At 33.5% G+C, this 26023-nt stretch overlaps 4 protein-coding genes and 1 long non-coding RNA gene across 6 annotated transcripts; 2 read left to right on the plus strand and 3 right to left on the minus strand.

Moving 5' to 3' along the window:
- Positions 1-1066: 1066 nt before the first annotated feature.
- On the minus strand, positions 1067-5425 carry LOC125576455. Its single transcript, XR_007314810.1, has 2 exons — positions 2428-5425; positions 1067-1194 (listed from the first exon to the last, which is right to left on the minus strand). It is a non-coding gene; the product is annotated as an uncharacterized LOC125576455 (long non-coding RNA).
- A 4113-nt stretch (positions 5426-9538) lies between these two features.
- Positions 9539-12079, plus strand: LOC106421976 (GTP-binding protein ERG). Of its 2 annotated transcripts, XM_048736588.1 has the most exons (8): positions 9539-10093; positions 10176-10265; positions 10393-10538; positions 10718-10876; positions 10950-11124; positions 11184-11323; positions 11408-11477; positions 11706-12079. In XM_048736588.1, exons 1-8 carry the CDS (start codon positions 9647-9649, stop codon positions 11742-11744), a joined length of 1266 nt encoding a protein of 421 aa, XP_048592545.1. In that variant the 5' UTR covers positions 9539-9646; the 3' UTR covers positions 11745-12079. The 2 variants fall into 2 exon arrangements, with proteins under 2 accessions (XP_048592545.1, XP_022566646.2); XM_022710925.2 differs by lacking the exon at positions 11706-12079 and having other exon boundaries at positions 9540-10093; positions 11408-11676.
- Positions 12080-13825: 1746 nt separating this feature from the next.
- LOC125576456 lies at positions 13826-14495 on the plus strand. Its single transcript, XM_048736589.1, has 2 exons — positions 13826-14111; positions 14178-14495. Exons 1-2 carry the CDS (start codon positions 13898-13900, stop codon positions 14303-14305), a joined length of 342 nt encoding a protein of 113 aa, XP_048592546.1. The 5' UTR covers positions 13826-13897; the 3' UTR covers positions 14306-14495.
- A 392-nt stretch (positions 14496-14887) lies between these two features.
- Positions 14888-16164, minus strand: LOC106422050 (peroxidase 7). The gene is given in 4 exon segments (XM_013862873.3): positions 14888-15649; positions 15866-16063; positions 16065-16106; positions 16108-16164. Coding segments are annotated over 4 exon segments (1059 nt in total).
- A 3042-nt stretch (positions 16165-19206) lies between these two features.
- Positions 19207-21235, minus strand: BNAC07G08710D. The gene has a single exon (XM_013862866.3). It carries the CDS (start codon positions 20109-20111, stop codon positions 19350-19352), a length of 762 nt encoding a protein of 253 aa, XP_013718320.2. The 5' UTR covers positions 20112-21235; the 3' UTR covers positions 19207-19349.
- Positions 21236-26023: the final 4788 nt, after the last annotated feature.

Consider the following 26023-nt stretch of genomic DNA (forward strand, 5'->3'; position numbering starts at 1 on the left):
CTAATGTTAGTATTAGACAGCAAATACAAATTATATAAAATACCTACAAATGTAAGGTGAATAACCAAATTATGCGAAACAACAAAATTATTCACAGTTTAGCCTAATTAGACCCAAGAAAAAAGTTAGTTCTATTCAGTTTAATTTTTCAATTAAATATGCTTGAAAGTAAATAGTCAATTTTTTTGAATTCTTATACCTAAAAGGCTAAAATTATATGTCAAACTAAGTTAACAATATAACTAAAAAAAATTATTTATTCTAAAAATATAAATTTTACACCATATTGTTATAATATATGTTTGACTTCTTAGAATATCACTGATTATATAGGTTGGTGCAACTCTAATTAAATCAACCCTTAGCTTTTATTTTTCTACTTCTTCCTTAAATAACATATATATTAAATAACAAATATTTTTATAAAATATATTTACAAACTAATAGAATGAATCAAAAAATATAATAATAATCTGATTTTAATACATTAAAACCAAAATAAATTATGATTTAGTAGAATAAATATACCGAAAAAATCAAACTTATGTAAAATTTTATATATGAAATCATATATCAAAATTGAGATAACATTATAATTTTATTTAAAAGAAAATATTATATCTACTTTCATGCTTATAGATTACAAAATAATCAAAAATTAATTAACAATTGGAAACGATATATTCAATAACTATAATTTTATCATTTTGTAAAATTTTATATTTGTGTATGAGCACGGAAGACTTAGTTAATAATAAAAGAGGTGTTTGTCTTATAGCATTGTTCACAGTATTTAAGAAGGAATCAACATAATCAAAAAGACTAGAGGATCAATATTTTTTTGATCAACGAATCTCATTGCATCACTATCTTATTGGATTAACGACTCTATTTATCTACATAACGGTCGTTCCAACTAACTGTATTGCAGTTGCATTGTAGATATGATCTACTTGATTATTTTATCTATTGAGACGACTAAAATCTTTCATAGTATTCATTTTTCAAATTTGTGTGTTTCCTTTCCGCTCTTGTTCTGATGTATTGTTCCAATGTACTGTTATGAAGAAAAAAAACATCTATTTATTTAATAGGGTTACACAATTGATGCCACAAGGATATAGTAGAAGTAATTTGAAAGTCCCAAGAGTCCAACACTGATTCATGACTATTTCTTCTATCCTCTTGCTCCCGCTGCACAGAGTAAAAACCATCCATTATATAATTAATTTGTGATCGATTCTAAAAAAAAAAGTAGCAAACTTTAAAATTTTGACCAAAATTATATTTTAAAATAAAAATATATAATATGTCTTGACTAATATCTTGTGTTTAGAAAATAAATCTCTTGGGGATATACCAACATGTTATTTGTTAAAAACATTGTAGTGATTATATGGATGGAATGCAACATTTTGTATCACAGTAAACCAGACAGAATTGTAATCCTATCAAATTTTCATTCAGACTATTCATAATGTTTTCACGTTTAAAATAAAAAAGATATTCGATAATTTAAGCACTCATTTATTCATTTGAACTAGTAGATTATTAGGTGTTTTGCCCGCACATGCGGACATAACAATTTTTAAAATACTTATATGTTCTTTATATATTATTATAAACAAATATCATCATCATAATTATTATTCTCAACTAATTTTTTAATCAGTTTTGTTTTATCTAACTTTCATATCTTTCTTTATCTATTTTATTTTTATCTTCGTAAAACTATGAAACTGATCACATATCAAACATGCAATTAGATAAAGTAGAAAAGTAAACCTTCATATTTTAACTCTTATTACGTATGTAAATTACTTGTTTAACCCATCAGTATGTATGAAACTTTAAGAAAAACAAAATAAAAATAAAAACAAAGTAAGTAAATAGAAAATAAAACTAAAGGTTGATTAACTTAGAAAAAAACTTAAAAATACGGAATTGAGATAATAATACTATTTTTTGTTTAGTAGATAAACATATACACAAACTTATCTTATTGTAATTTAGTTTTTTTTTTATAAAAGAAAATAGGTGATGATGATAATATAAAAAACAATAGATAATATCAAACAATACATTATTGTCATGTGTATTCTTTGTCTTTTGATCAATTTTATTATAATCAATTCATTAATTTATGATTAACAACATAAAAATAAATATAATAATTTATTAAGTGTAACAACGACATTGACCATTTTAACTTTTAATGTGAGAGTTCGAATACGAAAAATTATTTTGTAATTAATAGTATAGATTATTCAATCTAACAATATATTCTTTGATAAAAATAGGATATGTATTTTCTATAGTTTGAAAATATCTCAGTAATCATAATAATACATTTGTTTGATATATTTCCAAAAACAAAAATCATCTTATTGTTTTTCTTTCTGCTCAAAAAACCATTAAAAACGTTACCTTTTATAGCAGGTGGTAAGCCACGGCATCCACGGTAACAACTCTGGAGGCATTGGTACGGAAGTGCGCCAGTGGTGGCACAACCTTGAATGCAATCTTCACGGCATTGTGGCAATGTTTCTCCGCTGATATTTTCCATTGCCATTATCATCGCCACCAAAAAAACTATTGCAATCATTGAGTTCCATTTTGCACCCATATCTTTTGATTTCTTTTTCAAAGATGATTTTTTTTTTCTTTTTACATGTGAGAGGTAATGAACAACCATCCTCTATTTATAAAAAATATTTTTTTCTTGATCCTATCCTTAATATTTATTTATCCTTAATATTTATTGTTTGACCAAAAACAAGGAAATCAGATACTTTTTTTGTGCACAAATGGAAATCAGATACTTAGCTTCTAAATATACAATGATAATGGAAGGTTGAGTAGATTGACTAGAAAAATGACAATGATTAATGGAAGGAAATCATTATCATTTTAACAAAAAAAGAAAATGATAATGGAAGGTTGACTAGATTGTTTGACCTGAATTGTTTTCAATCCTGAGATAGATTTGAGGTGGCTCGAGCTTAAGAAAATAGCAGTGTTCTAAAATGCGCTATACGCTAGTCGGACGATTGACAACTGTATAATACACAAACGTATATACGGATGTTTATGCTGAGTGTCTACGGTAAATATTTTCTTTTGAAAATTTTATACACGCCAATTATATATGGTATAAAGTAAAAACTATTGTATGAACACAAAGCTAAACAAATTTATAACTCTTATTTGATTATATATTAAAATATTTTCGCTCATGCTATAATTATAGAACTTATGAATAATATAAGATATGTGTGTATCCCACATCGGTTTATGTGAAAAGATGAACTTAACAAGAGCTTAATAAATAAATGACTCGATGTGCATGTCTTAATGACAAATACTTATGTGGATTCAGTTGGTTTGTGAGCAAGCCGTATTATTTAAATGTACAAGTAAAAATGGTATAGTAGCCGACCGCTCAGCGCATAGGCAACCAGGGACGAATCTACAGTATTTACAACGGGGGCACGTGCTCCCAACTACTTGTTAAAAACTTAGTTATAGGTGCTAAAGCAACACTTTTGTAGCTCCGTTGGTATAAGTGATCCCGTTTGATTCCAATGTTACAAGTTCGATGCACGCATAACATGAATTTTGATGCATATTTGCTGTTCTATTTGGCATTTGATACGTTTTATTTTCATTTTTTTACTATTCTTTTCCTATTAACATATACTTATTTTCTCTTTACCTAGCTTTCTTTACTTCTTTTCATCTACTCTATTAATTTAGAATCCTATATTTTATCTACTATTGACAAGTCATACTATGATCATTTAATTAAGTACTTAATGTGATATATTTGATTAGTTACATTAAGTTTTAATAATCAATAAAGATGTTAATAGTAAATCAATTTTAATTAGATATTTGAATTTTGTTTTTAATTATAATCAAATCGGTTGAGAAAAACTCTAACAAAATCTTACCAAACTTTTAAATTTTTTTTTATTATAAATAATGCATTATAATTTCGTAATTAGTAATATAATATTATTATAAATTAATTATAATCAAAAGTTTATCGTAAGACAAATAAATTTTATAATTATAGTCTATATTAAACTAAAATAGACGTTCTCTATAGATTAAATATAACAAGTTTATATTAAATTGCTAGATTAACAGACTTTTTATGTCAAAAAACAGATAAAAAAAAGCAGTTTCATTTAAATACATTATCATTCATCGGCAAAACGGGTTAAAATTCCTACACTGTGTAATATTTTATTTAAAAACTAAATTATTAACATATGTTAAACTTTTATATTTACAACTATATATATTATCAATTTTTGAAACTCACAGCAATATATTATCTATAAATAACTATATACAAAATATAATAGTATATAACTTATCTTTAATTCAAGTATTACTTTACAAAATACTAAAATGATAGATGTTAAAGTATTACTTTTAAACACAACATGAAAATATAAATTATCATAAGCAAATATCCATATACAGTATAACTAAATAAAATTGAACATGTATTGTAGAAATTAAAAACTATATTAAAGGAGATTGTATATTTGATTATTTCAGATTATAATTTATGTATAAAACTCAAATATATGTTATTATTATGTAATAACAATCAATAAGAAAATAAAATGCAAAAAACAAATTATTATATATTAATAATGACGAATAAGAAGCTTAAACAATAAGATTATAGAGTTATTCCATATATAACACTAAATGTAAAGCATATATTTATTATAATATCAAAATTATATATTTATAAAATTAAAAATATCCGTACGAAGTTAAACTCTAGTTATATTTGCATTTTCAGCTTCAGATTTTATTTCCCAAACAAGATTTAGATAAATTTTCTTTAAAGTCCACATCATCTTTTTTTTTTCAACAAAGTCCACATCATTTAGACTTTGGAATGAAGCGCATAATCTCAATAATCCAAGGGTCGTTCCTGAAGTTCAAGGCAGATTGCCCTTAGTGACCACATGTAGATGGTGTTTTACGGATGGTTCTTGGAAAGATAAAGATGGTTTTTCAGGCCAAGGTTGGCTCAGTACACTTCCAAGGTTTGAGAGACTGTTAGGGGCAAGAAACGTAAGGGCAAGTTTATCACCTCTTCATGCGGAGATAGAGGCACTGACTTGGGCAATGGAATGTATGAAAAATTTAAGACAGTATCAGGTTACGTTCGCAACGAATTGTTCTCAACTGGTGAAGATGGTTTCGGAACCAGAGGAATGGCCAGCATTTGGGAGTTACCTGGAGGATATCAAGCTTTTGAGAAGAAGTTTCATCAATTCAGAAGTTATTTATGTATCGAGGACGGACAATAAAATGGCGGATCGCTTGGCACGCAGTGCTAGGATACAACCGTCGTTCGTCATACACATGGATACAGAGTTACCACCTTAGTTTACGGAGTCTTTATGAATCTGTAAATTTTTTTGCTGTAAAAAAAAAAGTCCACATCATCAATTGCTAGTAAATAAACTTTGATTAATATTTTTTTTAAAAAAACTAAACAATCTATTCATTTTTTATTTAACATCTTAAAATTTAGTTCGATATCTTAGAATTTAGTCCGACACGATACGATAACAAAAAATATGCAGTATTATATATACTAATTTCCTTTTACAGTGTATTATTATAACTAATAATATTATTTTTTTAATAAATTACATATATATTATAAATATAATACTATGATTCCAATAAAATTTATTGTTTTATATTTATAGCTTATAATAGTGGGGAAATTACATGTTTACCAATTTCATGGTACCACTTTTCATTTTTACCACCACTAAAGAGACATTTTCAAAAATACATTCTTCATTAAGTGGCAAAAGACTCTTATGCCCTTGTTATTTATATATATAATAAATCATTATTTAAATAAAATAAAATAAATAAAATAAATAAAATAAAAAAATAAAAAAAAGTAAATTTTTTTTTATGTTTTCGAATTATACTTTTTCAAATTCGAACTTTTTTATGAACTTTTTTTTTTGAAATTTTTTTTTCGAATATTTTTTATTTTTTTTTTTCAAATTTCTTTTTGAAAAACGAAAATTATGTTTGAAATTATTTTTAAATTTTTTTTAAAATATTTTTAAATATTTATTTATATATTTATTAGAATCCTAAATTTTACATTCCAAAAACCCTACCCCACCCCTCAACTCTAAACCCTAAGTCTAGATTAGTTAACCCTAAGGGTATAATTGTCGTTTACCCTTCATTAAAAGTGAGGGTAAAAGTGGTTAGTGTAAACATGAAAAGTGGTACTATGAATGTGGTATTTGTGGTAATTTCCCTATAATAGTTGCACTTGTAATATAATATGTATTATTTATTTTAAATTTAAATTTGTGCCCCCATCAAATAATTTTGTCTGGATCCGGCCACTGTAGGCAAACACATATGATAGAATATGCCTCCTATATTCTTGCATATTCCAATTCATTCTAGTGGGAAATCTTTCATTCACTCCACTACTCGTCCTTTACATCTTAATAATGTTCTTGTTGCACCAAATATCATTAAAAATCTGATCTCTGTTCGAAAATTTACGAAAGATAATTGGTGTTCTGTGGAGTTTGATCCGTTTGGTTTTTCTGTGAAGGATCTTCTGTCTCAGAAAACTCTACTCCGCAGTGAAAGTTCAGGAGATCTCTATTCCGTTCCACATCATCTCTCCCGAACTCAAGAACATTCTGCATTTGTTTCAGCTTCTCCTTCTTTATGGCATAAGCGCTTGGCACACGCTAATAATGAGACGTTAAAATCTCTGATTTCCTCGTGCTCTTTTTCATGTAATAAAGACAGCATCCCATTTTGTAATGCTTGTCAACTGGGTAAACACATCAAACTTCCTTTCTCAAATTCATCAAATAAAACGTCTAAACCTTTTGAAATTATTCATTCAGATGTCTGGACATCTCCAGTCTCAAGTCTAAGTGGTATTCGTTATTATGTTCTTTTTCTTGATGATTTTTCTCATTATCTTTGGGTCTATCCACTTCGACAAAAGAGTGATGTTTTCTCTAAATACATTCATTTTGCTTCATATGTCAAAACTCAATTTGGGGTAACCATTAAAGCACTTCAATGTGATAATGGAGGGGAATACAATAATTCTCAGTTCACAAAATTCTTGGCCGACAATGGCACTGTTTTCAGATTCTCATGTCCTCACACCTCTCAACAAAATGGGAAATCTGAGAGGATGATACGAACCATAAACAATGCCATTCGTTCGCTCCTCTTTCAGGCTCAGATGTCCCCAACATACTGGGTTGAAGCTCTTCATGTTGCTGCTCATATCATCAATATCCTTCCATCTTCCTCTATAAATCGCAGCACTCCTCATTCTATTCTCTTTGGTCGCAGTCCGACGTATGATCACCTACGGGTCTTCGGCTGCCTTTGTTTCCCCAATGTCAATCACTCTCATCTTCACAAACTCTCTGCTAGGTCCACACCTTGCTTGTTCTTGGGCTATCCCATTAACCATCGTGGTTATAGGTGTCTTGACCTTAAGACCAATCGTATCATAACCTCCAGACATGTTGTGTTTGATGAGTTAACTTTTCCAGGTGCGCAAAAGCTATCTTCAAATCTGTCATCCTACACCTTTCTTGATAGCGCTCCTTCTCCTATCTTCAAAAATATTTTACAAAATCAGCCGACTCCCATTTCTGCTTCAAACACTACTTCTACTTCTCCTACTCTTCCTAGTTCTCCCACTCTTCCTCAAGTCAATCCACCTACTCAAAGAATGACTACAAGAGGTCAACTAGGAATTGTTAAACCAAAGAAAATTTTCACTCTTCTTACCTCTTCTAGCTCTCGGATTCCAACCAACCACCAAAAAGCTTTAGCTGATCCCAAGTGGAATCCCTCTATGACAGAGGAGTACGATGCACAGATTATCAATAAGACATGGAGGCTGGTGCCTCGGCCTTTTGGTGCTAACGTAATTAACTCTTTATGGTTGTATAAGTTGAAGCATGATGCAGATGGAAACCCAACAAGGCACAAATCAAGGCTAGTCGCAAATGGTAAAAGACAAGAGGAGGGCATTGACTTTGATGAAACATTCAGTCCTGTGGTCAAGCCTGCAACAATAAGAACGGTATTAAATCTTGCTCTAAATCGCGGTTGGGAGATGAAGCAATTAGATGTCAAGAATGCCTTCTTACATGGCTCAATCACAGAGGACATATATATGCATCAGCCACCAGGTTTTGTAGACAAGAAGCATCCTCACCATGTCTGCAAATTGGAGAAAGCTCTGTATGGCCTAAAACAAGCGCCACGGGCATGGAATGCGAGATTCAGCAGCTTCATGACCAAACTCGGCTTTGTCACCACCAAATCTGATGCTTCTCTGTTCGTCTACAAGCACAGAGGCGACCTTGCGTATCTCTTATTGTATGTAGATGATATAATATTGACAGGCTCGAGCTCCCTCTTGCTGCAGAATATCACGTCTAGACTGAAACAGGAATTTCCGATGTCGGACATGGGACGTCTGTCTTATTTTTTGGGTATTAAGGTTGACTTTAACAAAGCTGGAATCTTCCTGTCTCAGAAACATTATGCTTCGGAGATCATTGAAAGAGCGGGGATGTCGAACTGCAAACCCATATCAACACCCGCAGACGTAAACTCCAAGCTTTCTGCTGACGTTGGCGACAAAGTCCCTGACCCGAAACAATACCGGAGTCTGGCGGGAGCATTGCAGTACCTCACCATAACACGACCAGACATAGCGTACGCTGTTCAACAGGTCTGTCTCTTCATGCACGACCCCAGAACTCCGCATCTCACGGCTCTCAAGCGCATCATTCGCTACATTCAAGGAACACAAGGTCACGGTCTCCAAATGTTTAAGTCCAAGGTTGACACTCTCATTGCATACTCAGACGCCGACTGGGCGGGTTGTCCAGACACACGACGCTCAACCTCCGGTTACTGTGTCTATCTAGGTGACAACCTCATCTCGTGGTCTTCAAAACGCCAACAGACCGTCTCACGATCCAGTGCCGAGGCTGAGTACAGAGGAGTGGCAAACACAGTTGCTGAAACTTGCTGGATAAGGAATCTACTTCTCGAACTTCATCATCCTTTGTCACGAGCTACATTGGTCTTTTGTGATAACATAAGTTCCGTCTACATGTCAGTGAACCCAGTCAAACATCAGCGTACTAAACATGTGGAACTAGACCTACATTTTGTTAGAGAAAAAGTGGCGCTAGGACAAGTCAAAGTTCTTCATGTTCCTACATCTTCACAGTATGCTGATATCTTCACAAAGGGATTACCTACCTCGCTGTTCAATGACTTCAGAGCCAGTCTAACCGTCGCAAAACCCGACGCTTACACTGAGGGAGGGTGATAGAATATGCCTCCTATATTCTTGCATATTCCAATTCTGTTAATATCATCTCCTGTATTATAGGAATAGCTGATTCACGATTGTAACAGTCGAGGCTTTATATACCTCTGTAATCGATGTTAATAAAACAACAGAGTTATTCAAACTAGTAACATATACGTCCGAATTGGCCACTTTCATCCTCCGCAAAAACAAGTAAAAACCTCTAAAACCCTCCGACTCCTCTGAAAAATGAAAGCTTTTAGATCTCTACGAATTCTAATCTCCATCTCACGAACGGAGACACCTTTCAGTAAAACCCATCTTCCTCAGAACTTCACCCGCCGGTCTTACTCGGCGCAGGCGAATCTAGACGAACCCACTTCCGTCAACGGAGACTCTGTTTTCGATAGCAGTCAGTACTCAATCGAAGACCCCGTGAAGAAGCCCAAACAACAACCCAATTGGGAAAAAGGGTACAGAGAAAGAGTAGAGAGAGAGCTGTTCCCACAAGAGAAACAGAGTTCCGAAGAGAAGGATCGGTCAAGGATTCTCGCAAAGGCTCTCCTTGAGGCTGCTCTTGAGTCGGCTGATGACGAACTCGGTGATGGCGAGGTTCGAGAAGAATACCAGAAGTCTCTTAACGTCGGAATCATCGGCCCACCAAACGCCGGCAAATCTTCCCTCACTAACTTCATGGTTCGATCCTTGCAAAGTTTTCATTTTTAATCGCAAAGTTGCTTACTTTGGTTGTGTGATTGTGTTCTTGCAATGTGCACAGGTTGGAACAAAGGTTGCAGCTGCTTCACGGAAGACCAACACGACGACCCATGAAGTGTTGGGAGTGTTGACAAAAGGGGATACACAAGTTGTAAGCTTTCTCTTGTTAACGTTGCGTATATATACATACTACTTGGTTATCATTTTGATTTTGATGTGAAATGCAATCGTTTTGTAGAGTGAGTGATGTTGTTTGTGTGTTGGAACAAAATTTGCAGTGTTTCTTTGATACTCCTGGTTTAATGCTGAAGAAAAGCGGATATGGTTACAAAGACATCAAGGCTCGTGTGCAAAATGCTTGGACCTCCGTTGATCTATTTGATGTCCTCATTGTTATGTTTGATGTCCACAGGCATCTCACCTGGTTAGTCACTTTGCAGATCTTTTTTTTGATAAATCTATCTCCTAACTGATCTTAGTATGGTTTTAAGTATTGAGGTTAGCATTTTATTGTTTGAGCTGGACTTTGTGACTGCAGTTTTGCGCTATTTTAGCAAGTAGATGTTGAGCTCTCTCAAACTTAATTATGTATGGTTAATGTAGTCCGGATTCAAGAGTTGTACGCTTGATTACATACATGGGAGAGGAAGCAAATCCGAAACAAAAGCGCATTTTATGTATGAACAAAGTTGATTTAGTTGAGAAGAAGAAAGATCTGTTAAAGGTTGCTGAGGAGTTCCAAAATCTCCCTGCATATGAAAGGTAGATAGATAGCTCATTACACCTAAATAACAACGAACAGGGAACTGAAAAAGATATGGTTCCTCTGTTCAAGGTACTTCATGATATCAGGACTAAAGGGATCTGGAGTCAAAGATCTCAGCCAATATTTAATGGACCAGGCAGTAACAAAGCCATGGGAGGAAGATCCATTCACAATGAGTGAAGAAGTGATGAAAAACATCTCTCTTGAAGTTGTTAGGGAGAGATTACTAGACCATGTTCATCAGGTAATAACCTTTACTTGAGAATAATCTTCTTTATCGGTTTCTAACTTACACGAACTTAGGAAGTACCATACGGGGTGGAGCACCGTCTAGTGGACTGGAGAGAGCAGCGAGACGGGTCTCTGAGGATCGAACAGCATCTCATCACTCCTAAACTTAGCCAACGCAAGATTCTTGTGGGGAAGAGCGGTTCCAAGATCGGGTAAGAGCTGAAACAAGATCACAGGCTGGTTCATTCTTTCAACTTAGTGATCTCGTGACTGATCTTTATGCTAAATGTTTGCAGGAGGATAGGAATAGAGGCTAATGAAGAACTCAGGAGAATAATGAATCGTAAAGTTCATCTCATCCTCAAGGTATTGCTCAAGTGAAACCACTTTCCCTCGGCGTTTTCAGAGGATTTAGGATTGGTTTTGTATACGAGATATCTGTCTGTATATTTGATATTGTCAAAGATTAGACATTTTACATTAGTTGGTTATAAATATAAACTTAATACAAACAGAGAGAACCACACGAAGTAACATAATTTTGAAAGAAAAAAAAAACGACAGATATGGAAACGACTTGTTGTCTCTTTACAGGAAGTTGAAGTGTTGACTGATCGTGTCCGAGAAGGCTAACCACCGGCGTAGTAAGTTGAGAAATGAATCTGTGATCATAAACTCCCCAGTGGAGATACCTTCCTCGTCATCCTAATCCTCTGTTTTGGCTCCATTATTGACAAAAAAGAAAACTATTTATCAACGGTCAAGATTCTTTTGGTGAATTTAGGTCGCTGTGATGAAATCTAAAATTAGCAGTATGCTTTTTATCGTTAGTTTTTAGGGGAAAAGTAAGTTTAACCCTAATTCATTAGTTAATTACTATACTTTAATTATATTTTAATTGCTAATTTAATTTATGTATCTGTTCTAACTCTTTTGATATCAAAAAAATAATTATGAAAATGCAATTATTCATACTTATTTTTTTACGTTTTATGTAGCAACAAACTTATTTTTACATTTTTTTATGACAGATTTTTCTTAAATGCTATGGACTTAATTAGATTTCTTCGTATTTTTTATAATAAATTTGTCAAGTTTAGTCACATATTTATAAAATTTTCACAGATTTAGTTAAATTTAGTTGTTTTTTTCCCCAACAAATTTGCTTAATTTTGACAGATTTTTATAAAATTTGATATACTGTTATTCCTTTGCTACCGATTTATCCGTTTTTGACAGATTTATTTGGTTTTCAATAGATTTATTATCCTTTGGCTGCATATTTACGTAACTTTGACAAATTTAATTATGATTTGATATATTTATTTTTTTTACCACATATTTACTTCATTTAGTCAGATTTAATTAAAATTTGATAGATTTATTTTTCTTTTGGCCACATATTTACTTTATTCTAACATATTTAAGTAGTATCTGATAGATTTATTTTTATTTTACTGACAAGTTTATTTCATTTTTGACTGATTTAATTTAAAGTGTTATTTGTTTGATTTTCATGCATGAACCTTGTTTGGGTTTCATTTCAATAATATTGTTTGGTTTTTATTTGAAAAATGTTGTTCTTTGCTTCTGTTTAACTTTAGTTTATAATATAGATATTACATATGATTCAAACGTAATATGATCATTTCTCATTTCAACTTGTTGATGTTTGGTCTTTGCCTCATTGTGAGTCTTTATTTTAGTTTTGGTTATAAATGAGTCTTTTTTTTTTTTTTTTTGTCAGCGGTTATAAATGAGTCTAAATCTTTGTTTTGAGATTAAAACCCTGACTAAGATTTGAAACTCAAAAATATATGGGATTCAACCAGTCTTAGAATGTTACTGAACAGAACCCGACTAATCCGAACCAAATTCGAACTGAACTTTGTGATATCCGAATGAGGCTAAAATTCATAACCCAAAAAAAATCAAAACTCAAACTGAAACCTGGTTGCACAGCGCTAGCTCTACACATATTTAGAGCTCGATCCTAAATCATCTTTCCGTGTGAAGTACTATCTTTGTTTCAAAATGATCAATGTTTTTGAAGAACAAAAATTGTTTCTAAAAAATCAGTTTTTCATATCTTTAATACATATTTTATTAGCTATAAATGATAAATTGTATTTTTTGAATAAATTAATTGTAATTATTGAATTTTTAATTGACTAAAAATTATAGAAAATAGTTAAACATAAAAAATAATGTTTTAAAAATCAAAATTTAAAAGATCTTCAACAAGGTAGAAAGTCTCATATTTTTCTATGTTCGTGTTCCAAAATATGAATTGCGATCCGTCCAACCCTTTCGATCAGAACCAGGACAAGTTAGTCTGGTGGTATACGGTTTACGGCTGCAAGTACGGTCCCGGGTTTGATGGCTTTCACATGGGTTCTTCGGCCCGAGAAGATCAACACGTAACCTGATCCAAAGCGGTCGCCAAAGACTCTAAGCCTGCCACGTGGCTAGTCTGGATCCACGATGTGGGAGCCAGGAAACTCCTCGTAAATATCAAAAAAAAAAAAAGAACCTTCGATCAGCTCCTACTTGCAATCAAATTTTAATATATATGTGAAAACTTCAAATTATAATTTTTTTAGAAAGAGAATGGGTATTGATTTTGGGGATATAAATATCGTTACTGGGCTTTTCAATGAGCCGTAACCGAGGATACAGCTAAATTAGTAACCAGACAGAATTAGGTTTAGACAATATAATAAACAAAATCCTACGCTGAAGTAAAAATACCCCTCTTTTCCCTCAAAACCTTGAGCGCAAAAACAATGGCGAAATCTATGAGATGCAAGAGGGTGAAGAGATTGAGAGCTATCAGAAGAGAAATAGTGGAGAAGGAATCTTTCACCCTAACGAGAGACGACGCCAAATCCGCCGCCATCGAAGCCGCACTCGCCGCCCCCAAGTTACCGGTTCGTCAACCACCACCTTCTCCGTTCATGGAAGTTGCCTCGTCTACCACCGAGTCCGCCTCTGCCTCCGGTATGTTCGATTTTTCTGCCTAATCTTGGGATGTTGTGTTATATATATAGATATGGTTGTTTGCAGATGTGGAAATGGATGGTGAGAAGCATAACAAGTCTCTAAAACCCATCGGGAGGAAGCTGAAGAAGAAGTTTAAGATGGGGATGAAGAATCGTCGCAGCAAGGGTTTCCTTCGAGGCAAGCGTGTCTAAGTTCCTCCCAAGTCTTGTTTTGTTCTGTTATTTTTTTTTTGGCGAGCTTCAGTATATAGAGAACATACGAACATGATCTTTAACCGAAAGTCTGAATCTGATTATGTCTCCCATGTTTCATTTCTTGCATCAAAGGCTATTCTCACAGCTATTTACTTGATTTATAGATAATATTTTAGGATTCATTATACATTATAACCTTCAGACAAATTTTAATCATGTTCAATTGATTAAAACCATGATCAGATATTATGGAAAGTGTATAAATTCTTTGATTTGAGCCAAATTTTCATTTTAATCTTCAGACAGCGAGTACCAAAATTACAATTGATTTATAGATATTATTTACTTGATTTATAGATAACATTTTTATGATTCATTATACATTATAAACCTTCAGACAAATTCTAATCATGTTGTATCGATTAAAACCATGATCAGATATTATGGAAAGTGTCTAAATTCTTTGATTTGAGCCAAATTCTCATTTTAATCTTCAGACAGCGAGTACCAAAATTACAATTGAAACCAAACAAGAAGTTATTTCAAGATTTATTTATAAACTCACCTCCCATTTTTCAGTCAGTAAGGTCTGGAGTTAGATTTGCTGCAAACCTTCCTGATCACTCCAACACGATCTTCGCCAGTGATGACACCAACATTGACCAGCTTAGTCATAGACACAGCAAACTGCTGTCTGAACATGTGAGGTGGCTGCTCTGCGAAAGCCTTCACAAGTGGAGCGGTCCTAGGGTCCTTCACAAGCTCCTGATCAGTGGTCAGGACTCTCATATTCTTTTGAAGATTAATGTAATACTGGTTGTCGAATTTCACCGGAGTTGCAGCGTCTAGGTAAACGGTCTCTGAGGCTACACGACACTTGCGACGCAAGAAATCTGCGTATTTGGAGTCAATCGACGGATCAGTTCCATAAGTTGCGTTGAAGTTGTAAAGCCTCGACTGGATGGTGCCACAGTAGGCTTTGCCTATGGTGTGGGCTCCGGAAAGGACAACAAGGTCGAGAACATTGAGACCGTAAGACTGAAACGTCTCGAGAAGGGCAGTGATGTCACGGCGGCCTGAAGGGACTTTCTCGACATCTCTAGCGTAAGAGTCGGTGGAGTCACGACGCCCATAGGCGTTAGGCCAGTAAGGACCACCCAGTTGGAAGGTTGCGTCCCGGCTAGCTGCGGTTAGGATGTCGGCGCAGGAGACTAAGCCAGGGCAGGCTTTTTCTATCTCAGACTTGATATCGTCGATTAGCTCGAAGCCTCTTAGGGTTTTGCTCGCTGGGGATCTTCTCTCTGATCCTTCGTGGTCTAGAAGAACGGATGCATCACATCCCTGATTTACAAAAGATTTGTTATCTTCTCGTTCAAATGTATTACTATTATATAGACTAACCATTCACTAATCAGGACATTTTCCAAACTATGTAAACTATAATTTTATATATGAACGATAACATAGAGCTTTTGCATGAGAGTATGAGGTTAATATATATTTATATATACACTACTAAGTAACGATTAATGTTGAATAAGTATATAAGTGCAATACCGTGACACCGCAATCGTGGAAGAGAAGGCGGAGGAGGGCTGGACCAAGGGAGGAGTCCTTCTTTGTCCATTCTCTCACTTTGGTAGCAACGATCTTCTCAAAATCTGGACAAATCCTATCATAATAACTCAATGATAATTGATTGTCCAAAGGAAACCAAGACTTTGTGTCATTGTCATCGTCCTCGTCGCCTCCGTACGTATCCTCCAGCTCCAGGTAAGTCTTTCCTGTCAGCTGATACCCGGCCAGACCACGAAAATCACGAGTAGGATGAGGACTGATACCACGGCCGCCTTCATTATTTTTCCTTTTCTCTATGTTTCTCAGTTTGATTGGATTTGAATTTCTTTTTATGGTCGAGAGATGTGTTTATATATTGGGTTTCGAAATGTGATGGTTTTACGTGGGAGACGCACCTTTAAAATTCAAATGACTTGCTTGCATGTCGTGAGTGTGATGATTTTGATAATAATTAATATATACTTCCTTTTCATAAGAAAAAAAAAAGAAAAAGAAATTGCTATATTCTTTACAAGAGAAAACTACTGGTTCATGCCTTAACTTATGGTGCATATTGCTTTTTCGTTCCTAAAGTTTACAATTGTGCCCAAAACTTCTTAATTTTCTTAGAAATTTAAATTTAATACTCAAGCTTACTCTAAAAAGCTCTAACATGTTACTAATCAACACTGAGTTAATTAATGGAGAATTTTAACTTTACCTCAAATTTGATATCATTTTTAAATTGCTTTTTAAATGATATTTATTGTCATAAATAACTAAAATTTATTATGAAAAAGACAAGATTAATCATCTTAAATTATTTATAAACGTTTAAAAATCATTTATAAACCGGGGCTTCTAGCTCTAGTGGTAAAGGGCTTACAGCTGTGAGTACCGCCACCTGGGTTCGAATCCCGGCCACTGGGAAATTAACATTTCGGCATCGCCAGGGACAGAGGACCGACACGTGGCAACACGTGACTAGTCTGGATCACTTATGTGGGGCCAGGATACCTCTGTATAATTCAAAAAAAAAAAATCATTTATAAATGTTTGAAAATTATTTATAAAAGTTTATAAATCTAACCCAATCCCCTAAATACTTTTTTTTGAACACCAAAATATTATATATGAAAGTCTAACCAAACTAATTGGTGAAAACATAGTACAAAGCCGCTTCGGCCAAAGAGTCACCCGTAGTCCCACCCCCTAAATACTAAATACAAACAATAATCACCAAACTCAAATGTTAGTGTATTTTTGATTGAATAGATTTTGAAAAGCGGTATCCAACTTAGTGTATTTCAAAGAATTTTTCTTAATTAAGCTGTAAAGTTTATCTGTAATATGTTGAGGTAAATTTCTTTCTTTTTAGGTTAGTACATTTTAGCTCATATAATTCTAATTTTTCTAAAATGCCTCAAACAATTAAAAATGTATCATATTTACAGTTGATATTTTTTAAATACATATATTTTTCAAAAAGAAGCTAACCTTTCTTAAATATGATTAAATATAATTACTCACATTTAATAAAATTACATATTTTATAAATAAAATATAAATTAGAAATATTATATATTGATGTTTTAGAAGAATAAATATTTGAGATCAAACATCTTATTTTATTATTTAATATTCTCAAAATAAAATTTTGATATTAAGATATTTATCCAATTTTCGAAAAACAAAAATGATAAAGATGAAAAGAAAGGAATAAGTAATCCATCATAGTAAATCAAATAACTGAAATTAATGTTCGGTCATGGTTCAGTCTTAACTGTATTGTTAAGCGAGGAAGTGAAAAGTTAGAGTCTTCTTTCAAGTATTTTTACTCGTTTCTATTATAAATAGGTTATTAGAGCATTAACATTTGTTAGAAAAACATTTAGAGAAATGCATTTACCAAATGCTAATGTTCTAATAAAATTAAAAAAAAAACACCTACCAAAAAAAAAAAAAAATTAAAAAAAATCAATGGGATTTAACATTAAAACGGTAAAAAAAATATGTTAAATACATGTTTTCGAGCCAAAATCATCAAAGCTCGAACTTTTCCTTACTTCATGTTTTTCGATTTAAACAGAAATCTTTTCTACAAGTGTCGTTAGTAAAGTTGTTAGATGTTCATTCATCTCTGCCGTCGTGTTCCTCTACGTTGTAAAGTTGCTATGGACTAGCCTTGTCGATCCAACTGATGATAAAAAAAAAAATCTCTTCTTCTTCTTAAATCACTCTTGTCAAATGGTGGTTTCTCCTTCTCTATAGATTTCCAAGGTATTGGGAGGAGATTTCGTGATCAAGTTGGTTTGAGCAACAAAAAAACAACAGAGAGAGTGTTGAATGATGCCCCATTGTTTTCAACCCAATAATCATCAAAGCAATGTGGCAATTAAGTAGAGCAACAAAGTCAAAGGAGTGGTGGGAACTTACTGTTGATGTTAGTGCAATGAATATTGAGTTTTAAAAACTTAAGGAAAACAACTCTTTAAGATATTTATGTACCAATCCCAAAGTACTATATGAAGTAGTATAAGAAGTGTTACATGAACCGAAGCTATGTAGCTGACTTGAAAATTAGAATTTGAGCTGGCCTAAAGTTGAACTAGAGGTTACTTTGAAGCCCAACAACCAAAGAGTTACATTGATGAAAAAAATACATCAAGGGATGAATTCCAAAAAGCTTTGAACAAGATTTAAAAATATTCTACAAGAAAAATTTGGGAATATTTTTTCGTTGGAAAGTTGGCTAGGGTGGTGAACCACAAACTCTACTGAATATAAATAGAGAGAGGCATGCACTTTGTTAGGTACCACTTCAAAAGAAAGATAAAAGCATAAGGTTTTGGGGTTTAATGTATGTGAACACAAAATATAAGGGCTATGGGTCATGAGAGGTTCTTGGATTGTGAATAGATCTTTGAATGTGTCAGGCTAGAGTCTTTCTTTGAGTGTGACATGTAAGTTAACTTGAAAGGGAGTTAGTAATACACTTTTTCTTTGTTAAGAAAAACCTTCTTTATTATTCTGTTATAATACTTGGTGACATAATAATACAGAGTACCCATCTTGCACTTTCAGTTGCTTCTTGTATTAGTATAAGCGTAGAGTTGATATATGGGTACTTATTTTGTAGTTCAAAAGTACGGTTATGGTATGGAGAAAACAAAGATTAGTGTTCTGTTTCTGTATTAATATGTAGTTATGGTATGGAAAGGACAAAGATTAGTGTTCTGTTTTCTGTATTAATATTTACCAATGTTGTGTAATGTAAGCAAAAAAATCACTTCTCTACCTACTTCTGTCCCTCTCTTCTCATAAGATTTATGCACAAATAGTTCCTTTGTTTTTCTCTTTGTTAGCCAAGAACAAAACAGAATATGAAACAAACATGAAGATAATCTCAGATTAATACACATAAATCATACACACAACATACTTCCATTAAAAAAAGTCTTGGTGTCTTTTTTTTCTTGCTTATTCAAGCGTCTTGAGCGGATAAGAAGGCATTAAAGTCATCCCTAGCCTTACGCAATCGTGGGGTGATACAAGACCGCGGCGAAGTAGGGCAAGAAACCGAAGCCGAAGAAGGTGTGGAAAATCTCACACGGCGTTGCGGTGAAGTCTCAGCCGATCTCTGGTAATCTCTTATTGACGACCGTGAAGTCACCAGTTCTTGCACATATCTTCCTCCGTTATCTTGCATCAGGGCTGTCGTCGAGGCCCAGGAACCGCATTCGAATATCTCGACCGAGGAGCGTGTTGAAACAGTGGAGTTAGTGAAAGAAGATGTACTGATCATCTTCTTCTCCATCGAATCTTGGCGTTTCGACTTTTGTTTCCCGAAGCCAGGTAGAGACAAACAGAAGGCGTTACATTTGAAATCTTCTTCCTTGTAGAAGGTTTTGTCCGAGTAACGAGACTTCCTCGTAAAATGGGATGATTCTTGGGGGCTAAGTTTCTTCCGGATCCTCATCGGCTCAGGGAGCATAGGAAGCGGTACGGCTGAGTCTCTAGGCGGAGGCATGGCTGGAGGTAATACCATTCTGAAGCTGTCTTCTCTTTCCGAAGGACGGGAGAAAATAGGACCCGTTGTTTTCTCACCTTCTAGAATTGCCTTCTTCACCAAGAAATTAAGATTATAGTTAGGGTTACGGCAAGGGTTTTCTTCAGGGAAAACTGTGAAACCCTTCCACTCGTTATCTGAGCCATCATCAAATGCAAGCATTGCCGGAGGAGGCATACCTAAATTTTGATTTTTTGAGAGATAGATTTTGTAATTTGAAGTGAAAATATATGCAGAGGATAGATATTATAAGTAGTAGAATAAAAAAAAATTAAAGAAAGTGGGAAGCACGTCCAGGGCCGCGTGGTGATAGTAGTGACTTACATGTTTATAGGTCCTGTCTCTGTCTTATGATTTTGACATGTGGTTACTATCATGATTCATGTGTGTGTATAGATGCGAGGATCTTGTAATAGAATGAGGATTTAAGGAAAAAGAAAATATTTGATTTTTCAACTTTACGATGTTTGATGGAGACAGACAAAATGGTTTGCACGTATTTGTGACCAGATCCTTTGAATTTTAAGTACATTTTGTGTGTGTGTGTGTGACCGCTGCTGAAAACTGAAGAGAGTTCATCTACGTCGAACCTACTCATAGAATGCCAAGACTTGGATTAAGCATAAAAGAAAATGAAACTTAAGAGATAAGTTAAAGACCTAATCCTTTTGAAATTAGAAATTAGGATTTACAATATGTTTAGGAGTTATCTAGATATGTTAATTAATAGGATTAGGAGTTATTAGACACTATATAAGAAGATATCGAAATGTGACATAGCTAATAAGAGTTTAGAGAATGAGAACTTAAGTTTTGAGTTATTTTCTTATACTAATAATAAGAGAGTTTAAACTCAGAAGCTTATTAAACTCAGAAGCATAGCTCGAGAGTTTTATAAGAAGGAGATAAAGAATGGGAAGAGTACCTCTTTCTGGTTTGATTGTTGGTCGGAAGCGGGAGTTCTTTTTGATATATTTGGTGAAAGAGGGTTCATTGATATGAGTGTTAGTTCGCATGCCACGGTGAATGATGTGATTATTTTATCATAGGAGGAGGAGGCAAAGAGTTCAGAGATACAATGATGTGGAAGACATTATTGATTTCACGAGAGAGTTGATGGTGGAGGGTGATGATGTTAGCCTATGGAAAAGAGGATCTGACTATCAGACTATGTTCTCTACCTATGAGACTTGGGAGCTCATCAGGGTGGTACAACAGAAGTGTGGTTGGGAGTAAGTTATTTGGTTTTCTCAAGCTACTCCTAAATACTCCTTTATCACATGGCTGTTGATGCATAATAAGCTCAGTACAATGGATCGTATGGTGCGATGGAACATGGCTATACCAGCTCAGTTTGCGCTCTGCAACAATCTGGATGAAACTAGAAACCATTTGTTCTTCTCCTGTGAGTTCTCATCCTGGATTTGGCGTAACCTCGCCAAAGGTATATCACATTCAAATCATACAACGTCTTGGAATGAGATCATTAGATCACTCTCTGGTTCACAGATGGATTTCAGGTCGCGGCTGTGTATCAGATATGCTATGCAGGCTGCTATCCATATGATATGGTGTGAAAGGAACAAGCGCCTACATGGGAAGACTCCTCGTTCAGCTCAAGTTCTCCATAAAATTCTGGATAAGAATGTGAGGAACCGACTTGCTTTGCTAAGGTCCACAGACAAAAAGAGGCACGTAAGCCTTCTACAATTTTGGTTTGCCACTGGATTGTAAAAAGTTAGGTTTTCCCCAGAGTTTCAAACTTAGTTACACTTGATGTACACAAAAGGTTTTTTAAATAAATTTAACATTAATTAAAAAAAATAAAAAATAATAAGAGAGTTATTCTTATTGATCTTTGAATTCTATATTTGGTATCGGAGCAAATGTTACATCTCTTTGGTCGTGAGTAATATCTAACGGTTTCATCGGTGACTAGAGCTAAGGAAGGTGGAAAATTTTCATCGATAAAGTGTTCCATGTTAAACTCAACAAACTACACAGTATTTGCAATAATAAAGAATAAATTATTGAAGGTACACAAAGTTTGGGGGCTAACAGAAATAGAAAGCAATAATAGTGAGAATCTCTGACATGCAAGATCTATTACTCTCCGATAGAAGTTAAAAGCTTCTTCGATTTTTCTCTCCGCTCATACTCACAATATCATTCCTTTCTCATCTGTATTGAAGTTTAATTGCAACTAATTTATCAATTGGGCTGAAGAAGCCAAGTGCTCGTATTGGAGACGACGAACCCACTGCTTCATCTCTCGTTGGTGGTGGTATTAAATCTAAGGAGAAAGATGTTCGATGAGTACTTCATAGGTAAGGTACGGAACTGATAAGTTATATGATATTGAAAATCGATGAGGATGAGTACCTCATAGGTAAGGATGTTACATGAAAACGATGATTTGGACAAGCTCCTTGCAGAACTTGGAGAAGCACTTGTGCTGGAAAACCTTCTTTATCTCTTCTCGAAGGAGAGAAAGTTAAACCTCAGCCTCAGCCGTGTGCTGTTCTTAAACAGTTGCTAAGTTAACATAATTGAGTTCGTGGGATTTTTAGTAAAACGGAAACCTCAATATTATCTTTTGTGATGAATCTTAGGAGGTCCATACAGGGGAGAAATAGAAGAAAAGCAGTGGAGTTTCTATGCAAATCAATGGTATCTTTTAGAAGTTCTTGGCAGTGACAATCAATTGTATCAAAAACATATGTATTAGCTTTGATTCAGTCCACAACTTGTCAACTTTTCGTATCATAACAAAGAAGTTAGGTATGGATAAGAAAAATTTTCTTTTGGTAACGGTTTTGATAACAAAGTCTTTGTCCACATTTTGTGGTATAATTTTAGTAACATGAGTCCATGTATTGTTGTATAATTTTATGGAATCAAAACAGAGAGTTTGTCCATGTTATCTACTAAGAATACATTGACATCGCATGTCCACACATGTTCACATATTACTCATCACTTATCCACACATCAACTGTCCATAAATCACCCAACCACGCATCATTTGTCCACAAATCACCTATCCACATATTACCGAGTGTCCACAAGTGTTGTTTCTATTGCTGGTCTACAACAAAGTGTGTCACTTGTAAGAAGTGTCTCTAGGTGTAATAGAAAGTAAAAAAAAAATGCCCCTTAATGTGATCAATTCATAACAAAAACATGTCTCTTTGAGGTTTATTTTTCCAATTTTTCTTGCATACTTGAAAGCAATCTAGCTACAAAATGTTTGTTATTTTGTATCTCAATTTGTTCAGGCGCGGTTGGGTGTGTCTCAGTTGAGATACATGTAACAGTGTTTGTTCACTACAAGTACCTTATTCAAGCTTAACTTTGAGGACATGTAACTTACATTTCTTTAGTCCTCATACTTAAGTTTAAATAAGAAAGACAACAAAAACTTCAATTTTTTTTGTTTTGAGTATTATTTATCCAGAGCTTCTTTTACACTGAAGAGCAAATTGTATTTCGAGTTGTTCAGGCGGTTGTGTGTTCCAAATGAGACACATGTAGTATTGTTTGTTTTCACTACATGTACCTTATTCATACTAAACTTTGACGATAGTAGTAACTTACATTTTTTAGCATTCATAGTTACGTTTAAATAAGAAATAATACAAAAACTTAAATCTGTGGTTTGAGTTTTATTTATCCAATGCTTCTTTTTAGACTCATGAGCAAATAAAAATTGTATTTCGATTTGCTAAGACATGAATCGTTCGATTTTTTTCAAATGAGGTACACGTAGCAATGTTTGTTATCATTACAATTTACAAGTACCATATTCAAACTAAACTAACTGATCTTTGAGGATAGTAATTACAAACATTTTATTTAAGTCTTCAAAGTTTTTTTTAACGCTGTATAATTATTCTATTACAAATTAGGAGAAATATTACATATGTTTTACAGTAAAAAACTATACATAACTTATGAAGATTCACGGCGTCTGACTGCACCTAAGTTGTTCTATGGAAGCTTAAAACCCAGACTTCCGATATAAAAGCATTAATGAACCCTTAGTCGTGCCACTGAACTAACGGAACTTTCACGAACCTTCAAAGTTTAGTTCATATAAAAAAATGACAAAAACTTGACTCTTTGTTCTGAGTTTTATTTATCCAATGCTTCTTCCGCACTCAAAAGCAAATCAAAATACAAAAGGTTGCAATGGTACATATGATCATATCATCCCTTTTGATTGGTAAAAAACAAACCATGGATAAAAATTATAGGGAAATTGGGCTGTATAACCTTCAAACAAATTATAATTCATTACATAACTAAAACCCCTAACTTTCATCTACAGTACATGTATTTTATGTAATAATGTTATATTACCATTCAATTCAACATGTGTGACCTGCTACGAGTTATTTATCAAAATAGATATTAAATAAATAATTTAATAAATTGTGGTTATCATTGTTCCACATCTCTTTCTCTTCTTCTTCCTCTTCTCCTCCAATCTCTGTTTTTTTTATACATACGAACACAAACCACTAGACTAAGAAATAATATGGATTTTGGGCTTGTGGAATTGAGTTTGGAGAAGAAGATGGCACCGTAGACAACAACGAGGTGACATCACAATTTCTTTTTTTTTTTTAGTTTTTTTCAATGTTGTTCATCTTGATTTTTTTCATTGTTATTTAAATTGTTATAGTATGTTGTATTGATATGGTATGATGAAGAATAATTACTCTGGACTAGTGAATGTGTATATCACCATGTCTGTAAAAAGAGGAAGATGTGAAGAAGATGAACTCGTCGACTATACTATATGTAGTGAAAGAAAATTATAGTATAGTACGATTCTTATATTTTTGTACAATTCGCAAGTACCAAACTAAATAGTATGCTACGGTTGTTGTATTATTGTACCATCGATTGTTTGATAAATTCATTATTTATTAATTTCTTGTTTATAACTATATGTACTATACTATTTATTTTGTTCTATACTATTTGGGTTTAGAGTTTTACTTGGGTTTATGTTTAATGATTAAGATTTAGGGTTTAGTATTTGGAAGGTGGGGGTTGATGTTTGGTTTTAGTGACCGTATTATGTATGTTCCATTTGACGATTAAAAAAAAGTGTTTTTTTTGCTTACCAATTTATACTATACTATGTATTTTGTTCTATTCTATTTGGGTTTATAGTCTATACTTGGGTTTAGGGTTTAGTGATTAGGATTTAGGGTTTAGTATTTGGAAGGTGGGAGTTTAGGTTTGGGTTTAGTGATAGCATTTTTGGGTTTAGTATTCAAAAGTTAGGTCTGAGTTTAGCATTGAGGAGTTTTGTTTGGATTTAGTTTAATATTACATAATATTATATACTATTTTCAGATTTTGATAATTGGGTTTAAGGTTTATATTTGGGTTTAGGGTTCAGTAATTAGGGTTTAGGGTTTAGTATTTAGATGGAAGGGTGATGTTTAAAGTTTAGGGTTTATTATTTTGGAGTTGAGGTTTGGATTAAAGTTTAGTATTTACTAGGTGTGAGTGGATTTTGAATCCTATTATTTTTAGTAATATGGTATAGAAAAATTAGATGTATATTTATGTGTTAAACAAAAGTGTGGTGTTGATTGAATTACGTGTGATAATTAATTGCGGGGTGTCAAATTGTTGATGTCATCAGTTTCTCTCTCTATTACTGACAACTTGAACAAAAAAAGGTATTACCGGATAGAAGTTGACATAATTATTATGGGTTTTATTATGTCAAAATTAATGCTATGCACTTAATTTCCTTTTCAAATTTGGTCATTTGGCTAATTCACCCAAAATTATATGTACACAGATTCTGTTAAAAAGAGTCTGAGAATCTGACAAAAGCTTGAATTATATGTACACAGGAAAAATCCTAAGTTTGGTAAGAAATAAAAATTAAACCAAAATCGGAAACGAAGCAATTCTAATGGATAGAGAAAAGGGAGTCTCTGCTACAGCTATCTAGTGTAGAGGCCGTTGCAGTATCTAGTGTAGAGGCCACGCCATTGGGAGCTTTCTTCGATTTCCATTGACGAAAACAATTTTTGGACCGTTACTAATCAGATGTTGAT

The sequence above is a fragment of the Brassica napus genome, chromosome A7 (assembly GCF_020379485.1).
Source record: "Brassica napus cultivar Da-Ae chromosome A7, Da-Ae, whole genome shotgun sequence".
NCBI classification, from domain to species: Eukaryota; Viridiplantae; Streptophyta; class Magnoliopsida; order Brassicales; family Brassicaceae; genus Brassica; species Brassica napus.